Source organism: Xiphophorus hellerii, chromosome 19 (genome assembly GCF_003331165.1).
Source record: "Xiphophorus hellerii strain 12219 chromosome 19, Xiphophorus_hellerii-4.1, whole genome shotgun sequence".
Taxonomy (NCBI): Eukaryota; Metazoa; Chordata; class Actinopteri; order Cyprinodontiformes; family Poeciliidae; genus Xiphophorus; species Xiphophorus hellerii.
In genome coordinates this window covers 23975838-23995377 of record NC_045690.1, presented here as the reverse complement: position 1 = coordinate 23995377, position 19540 = coordinate 23975838, and the positions used below count along the sequence as shown (strand labels likewise).

Sequence of the window (19540 nt, the reverse complement as noted above, 5' to 3'; positions counted from 1 at the left end):
CACGTCAATGACAAACTTGGCACCTTGTCTATGAACAAGACAGTCAAATGGCTATGTCAGTTTTTAAAAGATCTACTCGTTAAGCTCACCAAATATAATTAGTTACATATTTCTGTATTTAATGAGGTGAATGAGTTCTGTACTTATTTGGTATCATATCGATTCCAAAATGGCAGCTGCAGCTCAGGGAGGAGGTGGAGGAGATCCACCTCTACTCAGACAATCTAAATCATAAAAACAAACTGTCAAGGCATGGTGACAGCTTAGCAAATATGTAGAAAGAAAACATATATATATATTATAAAAGTTACATACTGCAGCTTTAAACTTTTAATTTCCCATTCAAACACAACAGAGAATCCTGCAGTAAACATGCCAGCCTGCACAAGTTTCTCTTCCAATAACCGGAGCATCTACAGTTCAACCCATTTCAATCCAAAACTATTCTCATCGGAGATATTACAGGCACGTGCTTATTTTCAAAATCAATAAACCTCTCATGTCGTGAAATGATCTTTCGTTAGATGCAGTAAGCCTTTGGAGCGAACAGTAGAGGGACAGAAGCCCCAACGACCTGGGCAGGTGTGAGAAATATGTGAAAAGACAAGAGAAGTGGACAATCCTTTCAAATCATTTCACAACATTTTGGCCAATAATCAATTCTGTAACAACCAAACTAAAACAAAAAAATTAACTTTTATTGGGACTGGATTCATGTTTGTTTACCTGACATTTGTTGTTACACAAACATCCAAAAAAGGGAATAAAGGTGCTTCACTAACATTTCAAAGTGAGTTTAGCGGTTCTCCGTCTCTCCTCCTCTCCGTGTCGCTCGCACACGCAGATGAACGGCGGACACAAACGCGGCTCCCACATGCTCTCTGATGGCTTGTTGAGGCTGATCCACTGCTAAAGGTCAGCCCGGTGTCTTGATCCAGACGGCGAGATGGATGGCCAGATCGCCCGTCTCACTTCGTCCCCGCGCCCCGTTCGCCTCTCGGAATCTGACCTTTTCCGATGACAACCCTGTGAAGTGCACTCCATCGGAGCGAGCGGGGTCACCGCCGGGGAGAGCGAAGAGCTGCGGGGAAGGAGGCAACGAGGGGGAATGGAGAACTCGGCGTCAATTATCTCTCAAATGTCACAAGCTGTTTTTCTGAGAAAAGGAGACTTGCTCTTTCCTCTCCTCTTCAGACGGACAGGTCGAGTCGTATTTTACATATTCATAGCTTTTTCCGTTTGCTGGTGTGGCTACAGTTAGGAAAACGTTACTGATCAGTAGAGGCGAGATCAAATGATACTTTTGAGCCAAGTTCGATGGTTTGTCAAGGTTCTGGGTGATTTTTGCTGTTTTTTGACATTATTCCAGTTTATCACAATTTCCTAAGACAATTTGGAAGTTGTTCTTGTTCACAGAATCTCAGTCTTATTGGAGTAGACGGAGCTCATGCAGTCATGAACTCGCCACGCACACAGACCGTACCACTTCTGATGAGCTGTTTGGGTTTTGGACCCGGCAACATTCACAGTTTACAATAAGCCAGAGAAAGCTTGTCCATATTTATTTTATGAACTAAATAAAATAAAATATAAAATTAGGAAAATCAAGCATCTCAGAATGAATTATAAGCAGTGATGTCAGTATTACTTAGTAACGCCTTACTTAGTAACGCGTTACTGACGTCTGTCCACTTTTTTCAGTAACAAGTAATCTAACGCGTTGCTATTTCATATCCAGTAGTCAGACTACAGTTACTTATCAAAATCATTTTGCGTAACTGTTTTCTTTTGGAATTTCATTTTATTTCTTGTTGAGTCATCGCCGTTTCTATGCGACGGTATCAGCAGCGACAGAAACGTAAACGATGGAGGGAAGAGGGAGATGCGCATTTTGTTGGTGGAAAAACAGGAACTACTTTGAGTTTCTGTCGCCAAGTCCAATTATTATAAGCGGCTGTGTTTTTTTTTTTTAAAGTCGCTAGCAAATTTAATGAGTTGCGCTTTTTGGGCGCTTTTTTGAACGTGAAGTTGCTCATTTGGGCTTGGAAATAAGCAGACTTAAACCCCAGAATGTGTCTGACCTCCAGTTAGTTTTACTCAGGCTCTCCCTGCCCATCATTTCCCGGATGATCCGTCCCGCTGTGTCCTTATTAATGTCAAGTTAATATATTACCTGTCAATTACGTCGAGCTATCCAGAACATTGGAAACATCGAGACTAACATGAACAGAGCAATAAACGTGAAAACAGCCACGAATGTACGAGTCCGTAAAGTTGCGCAACTAAACGAATTATAATTATTAATATTAAGATAAGTGTCACACATCTGTGCAGCAGCCATCTGAATTGTGGAGCTGCAGGAGGAGCGCTGCGCTCTGACAACAAACACAGGGCCGTAACGCACAACCTGGAGGCTGGGGGCTGGGAGGTTGGGGGGCTAAAATCCTTCATAGAGTTTTCCAGACAATAGTGGACCACACAAAAACACACACAAAATTACTAACGTTTTTTTTGTACTGTAACCATTAAAAAAATCTCCCTTTCAGTTCAACCTTATAAGTGGAGACACACTGTTGATGTTACCATTATAAAATAGTTTACAATTAAGTTTTGGCAAAGATCAATGTAATTTTCACAGCGTTGCTGTTAGCAGCTGCTGAAAGCAACTAAAAAAGTTACTTTTAATGTAACTTAGTTACTTTCCAAATCAAGTAGTCAGTAATCTGGGTTACTTTTTCAAGGAGTAATCAGTAATCCGATTAAAGTTACTTTTTCAAAGTAACTATGCCATCACTGATTATAAGATTCGTAAACTTCAAAATTTGTTTCAATTTTATACATCTAAAAAGATTAAAAACATTTAAAAAGCCTGTCTACATTCTGTGTGTATATTATTCACTTTTATCCCAAGGAAAAATTAAATGTAGTTTTTAAATGATTTCCTTTATCAAGGGGGTAAAAAACTATCCAAACAATCTGACTCACTTAGGAAGGTTTTATTTTCACCTGGCTCTAAGTGAAAAAAAAAAAAGAAAACCATAATAACTTTATGTTACCATGACTTACAAATTAAGAATGGATTTATTTTCCAATCAATGTCCAATTCTGTAGGAAAAGTTCAGCATCAAAATAGATATTTAGGTTTTCTTGAAACTAAACCAATTTTTCCTCCATTGGACATAAAATAAAAATAAATTCACAAGGATTAATGGGCGCTAGCAAAACTTTGAAGTGAAACTTCTGACATCACTGAGGGCCTCCTATTGGACCCTGGGGAGTGAATTTGAAAGCTGATTGGTTAAAAGAAAACATTGCCAGTGGTAACAGAGAGAGAGTGAAATCTGATTGGACGAAACACAGAAAATACACATCGACATGTACGGGAAGCAAAGCAGCCCGAGAACCACCACAAGAAATAGAAGAAACCATTGAACGTAAATTACTAACATTTAATGGAATAAATGTTATAATTTATGTAGTTAATATTGATTGCGATGGTGTTTGGGACAGATGAGAACTGTTGAAACCAGTCCGTTGACTTAACAAAATATGGGCTAATGAACCTGTAAATAAATAAAGCTGATTTAATTGAGGGAATGTTCCGTTATCTGTCCTCACACAGTAAAGACATCCAGGACAGGAAGTGTGCAAAGAACAAAAAGTGATGACGTTGTAATTTACCCCCTACTTTCCAGAAAATCCATACTAATGGATCTTTGTCCATTTAACTTGGTTCTCATACATCCTACTAGTGTGTAAATTTCTACACTTGTGAAAACTCAACTCTCCTACATTTTGGCAGGTTTCCTCTGACGGTTCAGTGTCTTTTTTTTTCTGCCCACTTGTGTTTAATTAACACAAGTTTGACTAAAGCTAAAAAAACTAAACGCATTAGCTTCCACGGACGTTATCCGCCCGGCCCACCTGAAACGACCATCATCATCCTGCTCCGCCGCGTGTCCTCTGGCTGCTCTTCTGTTTCATTACGTGGAATTGATTCATGCAGGCTTCCGCCACAAAGAACACTCAGACAACGCTCCTGGCCGCTTGTAAATGCGTGTATTTAAAAGTACCTTTTAACACAACCATTAGAGCTACCGAGCGTCCCGAGCGGAGTTGTGTTTTGATGATGTCAAAGTGTGCCGCGCCAGGACTTTCATCTCCCGCTCCCGCTGGCTTCAAACGCCTCTTTTCCCCGGCAGCCCGACGTGAAGCACGCTCCCTGCGAACGGCCCGACGCAGATCCTGTAGCGTTCCACCAGCCCAACATCGGTCCGTTCAATGTTCTCAGGTCAGTTTATGTTGGGAACAAATTCAAAGGAACAAAAATGACATGAAAAGCTCTGAAGAAGGCACTGAGCGCAACTTCCGTCTTCGCAAATTGTACAAAAAAATGGAGTGGTGTCAAATGTCAGCAGCTGTAAGATTTATCTTATTTTGGTAAAAGACATTTCTCCCTCTGGCATTAGACTCTCGCATTTGTTTGGGTTGTATTTACCCAGAATGCCCTGGGCTACAGTTCACTTCCTCCTTTCGGAGTGGTGTCCGGTCCGCTTGGTGTTCACATACGCACCAGAGTTCGTTTCTAGATTTGTAGCCGGACCAGAGTTCACTTTCTTGGTCCATTCAGAGTTCAGTCACGTATTCCCACCGCCCCAGAAAACCGAACCTTCTAGTGTTCGACTAAAGCGGACTCAACAGGGCCGGTGTGAATGCATCGCTAAAAAGCACAGCTCAGTTGTGAAATTAGAAATTTTGCCTCTGTCGCCGCGTGGAACAAACTCTGTTGCTTAAATATATTTCCCCCCCCAACGTCGACAATGCACGAGGCGACGCACGAAGACGGAGGATTTCCTGAAAGTTTGGGCCGACGAACAACGACATAAACGTGGTGAAGCACTCGAACGCACGTCGGCTGAGTGAAAGAGCGGCGAGATGCGGTGTGTTTGATTTTTATGAAGGGCTCTCACGTCGTGGACAGCCGCCAGGAAGGAGCTTTGTCTCCTGTGAGGCCTCTCAGCCTTCCAGTTGGACGCCCACACGGCAAAAACACCACTGTATTAGAATCAGAGCTGCCAAGCACGACGCCGTGATTGGAGCTGTGGAGAGGAAAAAAAGCACATCAAGTGAAGAGACATCTGCAAAGCTGTAATTGCTGCTGTTTCAGTGGCTTAAGCAGGACATGTAATTATTTCAACTCAAACTGAGCTTGAAATTTTATGCTTTTTTTTTTTTTTTTACAAAAGATCTGCTTTCAAAATAAACATTTTATAAATGTACAACAAATATATTACATAGAGAAATTGCACTCGTATATGTACCACTATTTTAGTTCTGCGTGAACACAGAACATAAACTGAAACCCACAAATACTTGACACGCCAACCCCTAACCCTCTAAAAATGCTTGTTTTGATAGTTGAACACCAAATATACCTTAATATGCATTAATATGAACAGTGGAAACCGTCTTAGTGCTAAAAGAGAAGCTAATAATTGTGGTTTTCCTTACCTCTCTCTCTTGGGGGCGGCAGCCAATCAGCAGCAAGGAAATTAAATGGCCCTCCTGAATTGGCTGCTTTGAAAACGCCAGCCAATAGCGTGTCAAGTAGCAATGTGTCTGGCATAGGATGCATTGTCTTATTATTTCTTAAATATTTAAACTATGTTCTATGAAGAAAATATGTGTGGACGAATTTTTTTATTTATTCATGTTATAATCCAGATGCTAATTTCAACACGAGAAACGATGCTGAGAGAAAAAAAGCCAATGAGTATCGTTTGAACAATTATTTCACTGTGAGTTTTTGATTTCTCTTCTTCCAGAGCAATAAAGAACTAGAATGGTTAAAAAGTAGAAAATGTAATAATCACAAGCAACATGAAGAAGAAGAGTCGCCTCAGAAGCGCTAGTTGTCAGCAGGGCACTCTGAGCTGGATCCTCCTCTCTCTCCCCACAAACCAGGAAGTGGCTACATGTTGATAATCAGACGAGGAACAGCCTGTGATTCTTAAAGAGTAAAATTATCATATCGGCAGCTTTAATTGAATCCCCCCTGTGGCACCTGAGACCTTACAACCTGCTAACGTTCCCCAGGTAAGAGAAACGAAATGTGTGAGCATGTAAAAAGTTAGGACACCCCATGAGACACTTTTAAGAGACATTCACGTATCAATATCTGATATTATTATGTAACTTTTCCATGTAGAAAGTCATGGAAAAGTATATATATATATATATATATGAAGCCGGGAGTAATGCAGCACACGGAGCTTCAAATAAAATGGGTCCTTTATTGTTTTTTTTTTTAATGAAAAAAGAACACTTTTCTCTCTTTCTGGGTTGCAAAGAAACAAACGTAAATGACCCGTATTCTGTCAACATAAAGCCTCAGCTTCGTTGAAAATGGCGGGCTCACATGTAGCAACGTAGCTTCACATACAAAGCTAAACTATTACAAAGAGTGCATTAAACGGCAGTGGCACTTCTAGAGGACAAAAAAAAAACGTAACATTAACATCCTCTCCTTAACTTTGTTCATAGAAGATAATTCAGCTTCGACATTACCGAATACTTGGATTCTCGGATTGGTGGCATCCTTTTCACCAGGTCTCGGCACACAAAAATGTCCTTCTCTTCCGCTTTGCTCAGATTTCCACGATATATACACAAGAGGTTTTTTCCTACTTCCTGAAATCTTTTGACCTCTCTGTAAAGCAGCACCACATGCTGGCAAAAACAAGAATTGCAACCAGTTGGCGAAACAAAGCAAAACAGGGTTTACAAAATACAGTTTAGACATGTACCCATTTGTTCACCTGGTTACATTCTCCCCTGCTTAACCGTCATCGTCCTCGGTGACAAAGTAACTGTTTTTTACTTCTTTTAAAGCTTCTCTGAAAAACACAGAACCTAAGCTTGCAATAATCTGTGAAACCATTGATGAGTTTAGTTCTGGCTCCAACACTGACCTAGGTTCATGATGCGGGTTTGAGTGTTTCCCTGCATTCACTCTTTTACTCCTGCGTGGAGCAGGTATGGGAGCTTGTCTAACACAAGGAGGAGATACAAAAAAAAAAAAAAAAAAAAAAAAAAAAAAAAAACGTAACATTAACATCCTCTCCTTAACTTTGTTCATAGAAGATAATTCAGCTTCGACATTACCGAATACTTGGATTCTCGGATTGGTGGCATCCTTTTCACCAGGTCTCGGCACACAAAAATGTCCTTCTCTTCCAGCTCCTGACTCAGCTCCTCCTTCTGCTGCTTCAGGTATCTCATCTTCTCTTCTCTCTCCTTGTCTTTCTGCTGGTTGTATCTTTCGGCCCGCAGCCCCTCAAAGGACAGCTCCTCCCCTCCTCTCATCAGGTCCTCTTTACAGTAAGTGCTCCACTGGCTGGCCCCGCCCCCATCCTGAAGCCCCACCTCCACGTTCACCTGCACCATGCTCTGATTGGCTGATTGAGAGCTGACCGACAATCCTTCCATCTCTGCACCTGGTGGCCGGTTCTGCTCCTGGTTCTGATTGGGTTTTGTTGGAAACTGGACCCTCACACAGAGCCCCTTCTCATCGGGTCGCAGGAAGACTTGGGACTTTTTGAGCAGCAGGCTGATCTTCGTTTTTAGATTTAGCTTTCGATAGTCTACACATAAGCGTATACTGCCGTCACCTTTGCGGACTACCACAACTGGTGAGGCGTAAGCGCTTTCACTTTCCTGTATAACTCCTTTTTTCAAAAGTTTAGAGATATGTTCTTTTACTTCCTGGTATTGGTTAGGAGGTATACGTCGATATGGCTGTCATGACTTCTTCTTGTCTTCTGGCTAACTCACTTAATTGTTGTAACACTCCAGCTTGTTCAGTGTCATTTTGTTCATTGTTCTGTCCACCATCCTGTTCATTATCCTCATCATTATTCACTACTAACTGTTGTTCATCCATCTCAAAGTGTTCATCTTGTTCAGACATGGTCAGATTTTTTTTATTTTATTTTTTTTCAGTTTACTGAACAGTCAATAGAAGTGTAAATAGCAAAGGATAAGTTGGTCGAAGTCCCGAGTCCACCGGATGCTCCTGGGCTGCTCCTAGACCGCTGCTGGGCGATGCTCTCTCCCGCCTGGAATGCGTTCTGGTCTGATGGTCACCTCGGCTGAAATCCCTCACAACCACGCCAGCACAGACTGTCCAGCAACGTCCTCCTCTTATCTCGAAACGGATCCCGCCACACAGATGCGATACCCAGGTCCACTCAGGTTTAGGCCACTTCTTCACCACTGCCATATAACAAAGCTAACGCTGCACCGCCATATTCGTGCCCGAACAGAGAGAAATAATTTAAAAAAAAAACGAGACCCCACTCCTGGTACCAATATTTGAAGCCGGGAGTAATGCAGCACACGGAGCTTCAAATAAAATGGGTCCTTTATTGTTTTTTTTTTTAATGAAAAAAGAACACTTTTCTCTCTTTCTGGGTTGCAAAGAAACAAACGTAAATGACCCGTATTCTGTCAACATAAAGCCTCAGCTTCGTTGAAAATGGCGGGCTCACATGTAGCAACGTAGCTTCACATACAAAGCTAAACTATTACAAAGAGTGCATTAAACGGCAGTGGCACTTCTAGAGGACAAAAAAAAAACGTAACATTAACATCCTCTCCTTAACTTTGTTCATAGAAGATAATTCAGCTTCGACATTACCGAATACTTGGATTCTCGGATTGGTGGCATCCTTTTCACCAGGTCTCGGCACACAAAAATGTCCTTCTCTTCCGCTTTGCTCAGATTTCCACGATATATACACAAGAGGTTTTTTCCTACTTCCTGAAATCTTTTGACCTCTCTGTAAAGCAGCACCACATGCTGGCAAAAACAAGAATTGCAACCAGTTGGCGAAACAAAGCAAAACAGGGTTTACAAAATACAGTTTAGACATGTACCCATTTGTTCACCTGGTTACATTCTCCCCTGCTTAACCGTCATCGTCCTCGGTGACAAAGTAACTGTTTTTTACTTCTTTTAAAGCTTCTCTGAAAAACACAGAACCTAAGCTTGCAATAATCTGTGAAACCATTGATGAGTTTAGTTCTGGCTCCAACACTGACCTAGGTTCATGATGCGGGTTTGAGTGTTTCCCTGCATTCACTCTTTTACTCCTGCGTGGAGCAGGTATGGGAGCTTGTCTAACACAAGGAGGAGATACAAAAAAAAAAAAAAAAAAAAAAAAAAAAAAAAAACGTAACATTAACATCCTCTCCTTAACTTTGTTCATAGAAGATAATTCAGCTTCGACATTACCGAATACTTGGATTCTCGGATTGGTGGCATCCTTTTCACCAGGTCTCGGCACACAAAAATGTCCTTCTCTTCCAGCTCCTGACTCAGCTCCTCCTTCTGCTGCTTCAGGTATCTCATCTTCTCTTCTCTCTCCTTGTCTTTCTGCTGGTTGTATCTTTCGGCCCGCAGCCCCTCAAAGGACAGCTCCTCCCCTCCTCTCATCAGGTCCTCTTTACAGTAAGTGCTCCACTGGCTGGCCCCGCCCCCATCCTGAAGCCCCACCTCCACGTTCACCTGCACCATGCTCTGATTGGCTGATTGAGAGCTGACCGACAATCCTTCCATCTCTGCACCTGGTGGCCGGTTCTGCTCCTGGTTCTGATTGGGTTTTGTTGGAAACTGGACCCTCACACAGAGCCCCTTCTCATCGGGTCGCAGGAAGACTTGGGACTTTTTGAGCAGCAGGCTGATCTTCGTTTTTAGATTTAGCTTTCGATAGTCTACACATAAGCGTATACTGCCGTCACCTTTGCGGACTACCACAACTGGTGAGGCGTAAGCGCTTTCACTTTCCTGTATAACTCCTTTTTTCAAAAGTTTAGAGATATGTTCTTTTACTTCCTGGTATTGGTTAGGAGGTATACGTCGATATGGCTGTCATGACTTCTTCTTGTCTTCTGGCTAACTCACTTAATTGTTGTAACACTCCAGCTTGTTCAGTGTCATTTTGTTCATTGTTCTGTCCACCATCCTGTTCATTATCCTCATCATTATTCACTACTAACTGTTGTTCATCCATCTCAAAGTGTTCATCTTGTTCAGACATGGTCAGATTTTTTTTATTTTATTTTTTTTCAGTTTACTGAACAGTCAATAGAAGTGTAAATAGCAAAGGATAAGTTGGTCGAAGTCCCGAGTCCACCGGATGCTCCTGGGCTGCTCCTAGACCGCTGCTGGGCGATGCTCTCTCCCGCCTGGAATGCGTTCTGGTCTGATGGTCACCTCGGCTGAAATCCCTCACAACCACGCCAGCACAGACTGTCCAGCAACGTCCTCCTCTTATCTCGAAACGGATCCCGCCACACAGATGCGATACCCAGGTCCACTCAGGTTTAGGCCACTTCTTCACCACTGCCGTATAACAAAGCTAACGCTGCACCGCCATATTCGTGCCCGAACAGAGAGAAATAATTTAAAAAAAAAACGAGACCCCACTCCTGGTACCAATATTTGAAGCCGGGAGTAATGCAGCACACGGAGCTTCAAATAAAATGGGTCCTTTATTGTTTTTTTTTTTAATGAAAAAAGAACACTTTTCTCTCTTTCTGGGTTGCAAAGAAACAAACGTAAATGACCCGTATTCTGTCAACATAAAGCCTCAGCTTCGTTGAAAATGGCGGGCTCACATGTAGCAACGTAGCTTCACATACAAAGCTAAACTATTACAAAGAGTGCATTAAACGGCAGTGGCACTTCTAGAGGACAAAAAAAAAACGTAACATTAACATCCTCTCCTTAACTTTGTTCATAGAAGATAATTCAGCTTCGACATTACCGAATACTTGGATTCTCGGATTGGTGGCATCCTTTTCACCAGGTCTCGGCACACAAAAATGTCCTTCTCTTCCGCTTTGCTCAGATTTCCACGATATATACACAAGAGGTTTTTTCCTACTTCCTGAAATCTTTTGACCTCTCTGTAAAGCAGCACCACATGCTGGCAAAAACAAGAATTGCAACCAGTTGGCGAAACAAAGCAAAACAGGGTTTACAAAATACAGTTTAGACATGTACCCATTTGTTCACCTGGTTACATTCTCCCCTGCTTAACCGTCATCGTCCTCGGTGACAAAGTAACTGTTTTTTACTTCTTTTAAAGCTTCTCTGAAAAACACAGAACCTAAGCTTGCAATAATCTGTGAAACCATTGATGAGTTTAGTTCTGGCTCCAACACTGACCTAGGTTCATGATGCGGGTTTGAGTGTTTCCCTGCATTCACTCTTTTACTCCTGCGTGGAGCAGGTATGGGAGCTTGTCTAACACAAGGAGGAGATACAAAAAAAAAAAAAAACAAAAAAAAAAAAAAAACGTAACATTAACATCCTCTCCTTAACTTTGTTCATAGAAGATAATTCAGCTTCGACATTACCGAATACTTGGATTCTCGGATTGGTGGCATCCTTTTCACCAGGTCTCGGCACACAAAAATGTCCTTCTCTTCCAGCTCCTGACTCAGCTCCTCCTTCTGCTGCTTCAGGTATCTCATCTTCTCTTCTCTCTCCTTGTCTTTCTGCTGGTTGTATCTTTCGGCCCGCAGCCCCTCAAAGGACAGCTCCTCCCCTCCTCTCATCAGGTCCTCTTTACAGTAAGTGCTCCACTGGCTGGCCCCGCCCCCATCCTGAAGCCCCACCTCCACGTTCACCTGCACCATGCTCTGATTGGCTGATTGAGAGCTGACCGACAATCCTTCCATCTCTGCACCTGGTGGCCGGTTCTGCTCCTGGTTCTGATTGGGTTTTGTTGGAAACTGGACCCTCACACAGAGCCCCTTCTCATCGGGTCGCAGGAAGACTTGGGACTTTTTGAGCAGCAGGCTGATCTTCGTTTTTAGATTTAGCTTTCGATAGTCTACACATAAGCGTATACTGCCGTCACCTTTGCGGACTACCACAACTGGTGAGGCGTAAGCGCTTTCACTTTCCTGTATAACTCCTTTTTTCAAAAGTTTAGAGATATGTTCTTTTACTTCCTGGTATTGGTTAGGAGGTATACGTCGATATGGCTGTCATGACTTCTTCTTGTCTTCTGGCTAACTCACTTAATTGTTGTAACACTCCAGCTTGTTCAGTGTCATTTTGTTCATTGTTCTGTCCACCATCCTGTTCATTATCCTCATCATTATTCACTACTAACTGTTGTTCATCCATCTCAAAGTGTTCATCTTGTTCAGACATGGTCAGATTTTTTTTATTTTATTTTTTTTCAGTTTACTGAACAGTCAATAGAAGTGTAAATAGCAAAGGATAAGTTGGTCGAAGTCCCGAGTCCACCGGATGCTCCTGGGCTGCTCCTAGACCGCTGCTGGGCGATGCTCTCTCCCGCCTGGAATGCGTTCTGGTCTGATGGTCACCTCGGCTGAAATCCCTCACAACCACGCCAGCACAGACTGTCCAGCAACGTCCTCCTCTTATCTCGAAACGGATCCCGCCACACAGATGCGATACCCAGGTCCACTCAGGTTTAGGCCACTTCTTCACCACTGCCGTATAACAAAGCTAACGCTGCACCGCCATATTCGTGCCCGAACAGAGAGAAATAATTTAAAAAAAAAACGAGACCCCACTCCTGGTACCAATATTTGAAGCCGGGAGTAATGCAGCACACGGAGCTTCAAATAAAATGGGTCCTTTATTGTTTTTTTTTTTAATGAAAAAAGAACACTTTTCTCTCTTTCTGGGTTGCAAAGAAACAAACGTAAATGACCCGTATTCTGTCAACATAAAGCCTCAGCTTCGTTGAAAATGGCGGGCTCACATGTAGCAACGTAGCTTCACATACAAAGCTAAACTATTACAAAGAGTGCATTAAACGGCAGTGGCACTTCTAGAGGACAAAAAAAAAACGTAACATTAACATCCTCTCCTTAACTTTGTTCATAGAAGATAATTCAGCTTCGACATTACCGAATACTTGGATTCTCGGATTGGTGGCATCCTTTTCACCAGGTCTCGGCACACAAAAATGTCCTTCTCTTCCGCTTTGCTCAGATTTCCACGATATATACACAAGAGGTTTTTTCCTACTTCCTGAAATCTTTTGACCTCTCTGTAAAGCAGCACCACATGCTGGCAAAAACAAGAATTGCAACCAGTTGGCGAAACAAAGCAAAACAGGGTTTACAAAATACAGTTTAGACATGTACCCATTTGTTCACCTGGTTACATTCTCCCCTGCTTAACCGTCATCGTCCTCGGTGACAAAGTAACTGTTTTTTACTTCTTTTAAAGCTTCTCTGAAAAACACAGAACCTAAGCTTGCAATAATCTGTGAAACCATTGATGAGTTTAGTTCTGGCTCCAACACTGACCTAGGTTCATGATGCGGGTTTGAGTGTTTCCCTGCATTCACTCTTTTACTCCTGCGTGGAGCAGGTATGGGAGCTTGTCTAACACAAGGAGGAGATACAAAAAAAAAAAAAAAAAAAAAAAAAAAAAAAAAACGTAACATTAACATCCTCTCCTTAACTTTGTTCATAGAAGATAATTCAGCTTCGACATTACCGAATACTTGGATTCTCGGATTGGTGGCATCCTTTTCACCAGGTCTCGGCACACAAAAATGTCCTTCTCTTCCAGCTCCTGACTCAGCTCCTCCTTCTGCTGCTTCAGGTATCTCATCTTCTCTTCTCTCTCCTTGTCTTTCTGCTGGTTGTATCTTTCGGCCCGCAGCCCCTCAAAGGACAGCTCCTCCCCTCCTCTCATCAGGTCCTCTTTACAGTAAGTGCTCCACTGGCTGGCCCCGCCCCCATCCTGAAGCCCCACCTCCACGTTCACCTGCACCATGCTCTGATTGGCTGATTGAGAGCTGACCGACAATCCTTCCATCTCTGCACCTGGTGGCCGGTTCTGCTCCTGGTTCTGATTGGGTTTTGTTGGAAACTGGACCCTCACACAGAGCCCCTTCTCATCGGGTCGCAGGAAGACTTGGGACTTTTTGAGCAGCAGGCTGATCTTCGTTTTTAGATTTAGCTTTCGATAGTCTACACATAAGCGTATACTGCCGTCACCTTTGCGGACTACCACAACTGGTGAGGCGTAAGCGCTTTCACTTTCCTGTATAACTCCTTTTTTCAAAAGTTTAGAGATATGTTCTTTTACTTCCTGGTATTGGTTAGGAGGTATACGTCGATATGGCTGTCATGACTTCTTCTTGTCTTCTGGCTAACTCACTTAATTGTTGTAACACTCCAGCTTGTTCAGTGTCATTTTGTTCATTGTTCTGTCCACCATCCTGTTCATTATCCTCATCATTATTCACTACTAACTGTTGTTCATCCATCTCAAAGTGTTCATCTTGTTCAGACATGGTCAGATTTTTTTTATTTTATTTTTTTTCAGTTTACTGAACAGTCAATAGAAGTGTAAATAGCAAAGGATAAGTTGGTCGAAGTCCCGAGTCCACCGGATGCTCCTGGGCTGCTCCTAGACCGCTGCTGGGCGATGCTCTCTCCCGCCTGGAATGCGTTCTGGTCTGATGGTCACCTCGGCTGAAATCCCTCACAACCACGCCAGCACAGACTGTCCAGCAACGTCCTCCTCTTATCTCGAAACGGATCCCGCCACACAGATGCGATACCCAGGTCCACTCAGGTTTAGGCCACTTCTTCACCACTGCCGTATAACAAAGCTAACGCTGCACCGCCATATTCGTGCCCGAACAGAGAGAAATAATTTAAAAAAAAAACGAGACCCCACTCCTGGTACCAATATTTGAAGCCGGGAGTAATGCAGCACACGGAGCTTCAAATAAAATGGGTCCTTTATTGTTTTTTTTTTTAATGAAAAAAGAACACTTTTCTCTCTTTCTGGGTTGCAAAGAAACAAACGTAAATGACCCGTATTCTGTCAACATAAAGCCTCAGCTTCGTTGAAAATGGCGGGCTCACATGTAGCAACGTAGCTTCACATACAAAGCTAAACTATTACAAAGAGTGCATTAAACGGCAGTGGCACTTCTAGAGGACAAAAAAAAAACGTAACATTAACATCCTCTCCTTAACTTTGTTCATAGAAGATAATTCAGCTTCGACATTACCGAATACTTGGATTCTCGGATTGGTGGCATCCTTTTCACCAGGTCTCGGCACACAAAAATGTCCTTCTCTTCCGCTTTGCTCAGATTTCCACGATATATACACAAGAGGTTTTTTCCTACTTCCTGAAATCTTTTGACCTCTCTGTAAAGCAGCACCACATGCTGGCAAAAACAAGAATTGCAACCAGTTGGCGAAACAAAGCAAAACAGGGTTTACAAAATACAGTTTAGACATGTACCCATTTGTTCACCTGGTTACATTCTCCCCTGCTTAACCGTCATCGTCCTCGGTGACAAAGTAACTGTTTTTTACTTCTTTTAAAGCTTCTCTGAAAAACACAGAACCTAAGCTTGCAATAATCTGTGAAACCATTGATGAGTTTAGTTCTGGCTCCAACACTGACCTAGGTTCATGATGCGGGTTTGAGTGTTTCCCTGCATTCACTCTTTTACTCCTGCGTGGAGCAGGTATGGGAGCTTGTCTAACACAAGGAGGAGATACAAAAAAAAAAAAAAAAAAAAAAAAAAAAAAAAACGTAACATTAACATCCTCTCCTTAACTTTGTTCATAGAAGATAATTCAGCTTCGACATTACCGAATACTTGGATTCTCGGATTGGTGGCATCCTTTTCACCAGGTCTCGGCACACAAAAATGTCCTTCTCTTCCAGCTCCTGACTCAGCTCCTCCTTCTGCTGCTTCAGGTATCTCATCTTCTCTTCTCTCTCCTTGTCTTTCTGCTGGTTGTATCTTTCGGCCCGCAGCCCCTCAAAGGACAGCTCCTCCCCTCCTCTCATCAGGTCCTCTTTACAGTAAGTGCTCCACTGGCTGGCCCCGCCCCCATCCTGAAGCCCCACCTCCACGTTCACCTGCACCATGCTCTGATTGGCTGATTGAGAGCTGACCGACAATCCTTCCATCTCTGCACCTGGTGGCCGGTTCTGCTCCTGGTTCTGATTGGGTTTTGTTGGAAACTGGACCCTCACACAGAGCCCCTTCTCATCGGGTCGCAGGAAGACTTGGGACTTTTTGAGCAGCAGGCTGATCTTCGTTTTTAGATTTAGCTTTCGATAGTCTACACATAAGCGTATACTGCCGTCACCTTTGCGGACTACCACAACTGGTGAGGCGTAAGCGCTTTCACTTTCCTGTATAACTCCTTTTTTCAAAAGTTTAGAGATATGTTCTTTTACTTCCTGGTATTGGTTAGGAGGTATACGTCGATATGGCTGTCATGACTTCTTCTTGTCTTCTGGCTAACTCACTTAATTGTTGTAACACTCCAGCTTGTTCAGTGTCATTTTGTTCATTGTTCTGTCCACCATCCTGTTCATTATCCTCATCATTATTCACTACTAACTGTTGTTCATCCATCTCAAAGTGTTCATCTTGTTCAGACATGGTCAGATTTTTTTTATTTTATTTTTTTTCAGTTTACTGAACAGTCAATAGAAGTGTAAATAGCAAAGGATAAGTTGGTCGAAGTCCCGAGTCCACCGGATGCTCCTGGGCTGCTCCTAGACCGCTGCTGGGCGATGCTCTCTCCCGCCTGGAATGCGTTCTGGTCTGATGGTCACCTCGGCTGAAATCCCTCACAACCACGCCAGCACAGACTGTCCAGCAACGTCCTCCTCTTATCTCGAAACGGATCCCGCCACACAGATGCGATACCCAGGTCCACTCAGGTTTAGGCCACTTCTTCACCACTGCCGTATAACAAAGCTAACGCTGCACCGCCATATTCGTGCCCGAACAGAGAGAAATAATTTAAAAAAAAAACGAGACCCCACTCCTGGTACCAATATTTGAAGCCGGGAGTAATGCAGCACACGGAGCTTCAAATAAAATGGGTCCTTTATTGTTTTTTTTTTTAATGAAAAAAGAACACTTTTCTCTCTTTCTGGGTTGCAAAGAAACAAACGTAAATGACCCGTATTCTGTCAACATAAAGCCTCAGCTTCGTTGAAAATGGCGGGCTCACATGTAGCAACGTAGCTTCACATACAAAGCTAAACTATTACAAAGAGTGCATTAAACGGCAGTGGCACTTCTAGAGGACAAAAAAAAAACGTAACATTAACATCCTCTCCTTAACTTTGTTCATAGAAGATAATTCAGCTTCGACATTACCGAATACTTGGATTCTCGGATTGGTGGCATCCTTTTCACCAGGTCTCGGCACACAAAAATGTCCTTCTCTTCCGCTTTGCTCAGATTTCCACGATATATACACAAGAGGTTTTTTCCTACTTCCTGAAATCTTTTGACCTCTCTGTAAAGCAGCACCACATGCTGGCAAAAACAAGAATTGCAACCAGTTGGCGAAACAAAGCAAAACAGGGTTTACAAAATACAGTTTAGACATGTACCCATTTGTTCACCTGGTTACATTCTCCCCTGCTTAACCGTCATCGTCCTCGGTGACAAAGTAACTGTTTTTTACTTCTTTTAAAGCTTCTCTGAAAAACACAGAACCTAAGCTTGCAATAATCTGTGAAACCATTGATGAGTTTAGTTCTGGCTCCAACACTGACCTAGGTTCATGATGCGGGTTTGAGTGTTTCCCTGCATTCACTCTTTTACTCCTGCGTGGAGCAGGTATGGGAGCTTGTCTAACACAAGGAGGAGATACAAAAAAAAAAAAAAAAAAAAAAAAAAAAAAAAACGTAACATTAACATCCTCTCCTTAACTTTGTTCATAGAAGATAATTCAGCTTCGACATTACCGAATACTTGGATTCTCGGATTGGTGGCATCCTTTTCACCAGGTCTCGGCACACAAAAATGTCCTTCTCTTCCAGCTCCTGACTCAGCTCCTCCTTCTGCTGCTTCAGGTATCTCATCTTCTCTTCTCTCTCCTTGTCTTTCTGCTGGTTGTATCTTTCGGCCCGCAGCCCCTCAAAGGACAGCTCCTCCCCTCCTCTCATCAGGTCCTCTTTACAGTAAGTGCTCCACTGGCTGGCCCCGCCCCCATCCTGAAGCCCCACCTCCACGTTCACCTGCACCATGCTCTGATTGGCTGATTGAGAGCTGACCGACAATCCTTCCATCTCTGCACCTGGTGGCCGGTTCTGCTCCTGGTTCTGATTGGGTTTTGTTGGAAACTGGACCCTCACACAGAGCCCCTTCTCATCGGGTCGCAGGAAGACTTGGGACTTTTTGAGCAGCAGGCTGATCTTCGTTTTTAGATTTAGCTTTCGATAGTCTACACATAAGCGTATACTGCCGTCACCTTTGCGGACTACCACAACTGGTGAGGCGTAAGCGCTTTCACTTTCCTGTATAACTCCTTTTTTCAAAAGTTTAGAGATATGTTCTTTTACTTCCTGGTATTGGTTAGGAGGTATACGTCGATATGGCTGTCATGACTTCTTCTTGTCTTCTGGCTAACTCACTTAATTGTTGTAACACTCCAGCTTGTTCAGTGTCATTTTGTTCATTGTTCTGTCCACCATCCTGTTCATTATCCTCATCATTATTCACTACTAACTGTTGTTCATCCATCTCAAAGTGTTCATCTTGTTCAGACATGGTCAGATTTTTTTTATTTTATTTTTTTTCAGTTTACTGAACAGTCAATAGAAGTGTAAATAGCAAAGGATAAGTTGGTCGAAGTCCCGAGTCCACCGGATGCTCCTGGGCTGCTCCTAGACCGCTGCTGGGCGATGCTCTCTCCCGCCTGGAATGCGTTCTGGTCTGATGGTCACCTCGGCTGAAATCCCTCACAACCACGCCAGCACAGACTGTCCAGCAACGTCCTCCTCTTATCTCGAAACGGATCCCGCCACACAGATGCGATACCCAGGTCCACTCAGGTTTAGGCCACTTCTTCACCACTGCCGTATAACAAAGCTAACGCTGCACCGCCATATTCGTGCCCGAACAGAGAGAAATAATTTAAAAAAAAAACGAGACCCCACTCCTGGTACCAATATTTGAAGCCGGGAGTAATGCAGCACACGGAGCTTCAAATAAAATGGGTCCTTTATTGTTTTTTTTTTTAATGAAAAAAGAACACTTTTCTCTCTTTCTGGGTTGCAAAGAAACAAACGTAAATGACCCGTATTCTGTCAACATAAAGCCTCAGCTTCGTTGAAAATGGCGGGCTCACATGTAGCAACGTAGCTTCACATACAAAGCTAAACTATTACAAAGAGTGCATTAAACGGCAGTGGCACTTCTAGAGGACAAAAAAAAAACGTAACATTAACATCCTCTCCTTAACTTTGTTCATAGAAGATAATTCAGCTTCGACATTACCGAATACTTGGATTCTCGGATTGGTGGCATCCTTTTCACCAGGTCTCGGCACACAAAAATGTCCTTCTCTTCCGCTTTGCTCAGATTTCCACGATATATACACAAGAGGTTTTTTCCTACTTCCTGAAATCTTTTGACCTCTCTGTAAAGCAGCACCACATGCTGGCAAAAACAAGAATTGCAACCAGTTG

The 19540-nt window shown here is 42.9% G+C and overlaps 2 protein-coding genes across 3 annotated transcripts in view; one reads left to right on the top strand and one right to left on the bottom strand.

The window, feature by feature from the left end:
- The window catches only part of LOC116709558 (LBH domain-containing protein 2-like), a 22572-nt gene extending 19630 nt beyond the window's left edge, over positions 1-2942 (top strand). The window contains exon 5 of one of the 2 annotated variants that reach the window (XR_004336904.1): positions 2928-2942. The gene's annotated coding sequence lies outside the window, so the exon portion shown is untranslated. Of the gene's footprint in view, positions 1-60; positions 75-2927 lie in introns of those variants that run through there. The other variant, XR_004336903.1, reaches the window with a different exon arrangement.
- Positions 917-19540, bottom strand: LOC116709261 (trichohyalin-like). Its single transcript, XM_032547675.1, has 7 exons — positions 17879-19540; positions 15749-16132; positions 13619-14002; positions 11488-11871; positions 9366-9742; positions 7165-7618; positions 917-1081 (listed from the first exon to the last, which is right to left on the bottom strand). The coding sequence occupies exons 1-7, from the start codon at positions 18137-18139 to the stop codon at positions 917-919; spliced, it is 2409 nt and encodes an 802-aa protein (XP_032403566.1). The 5' UTR covers positions 18140-19540.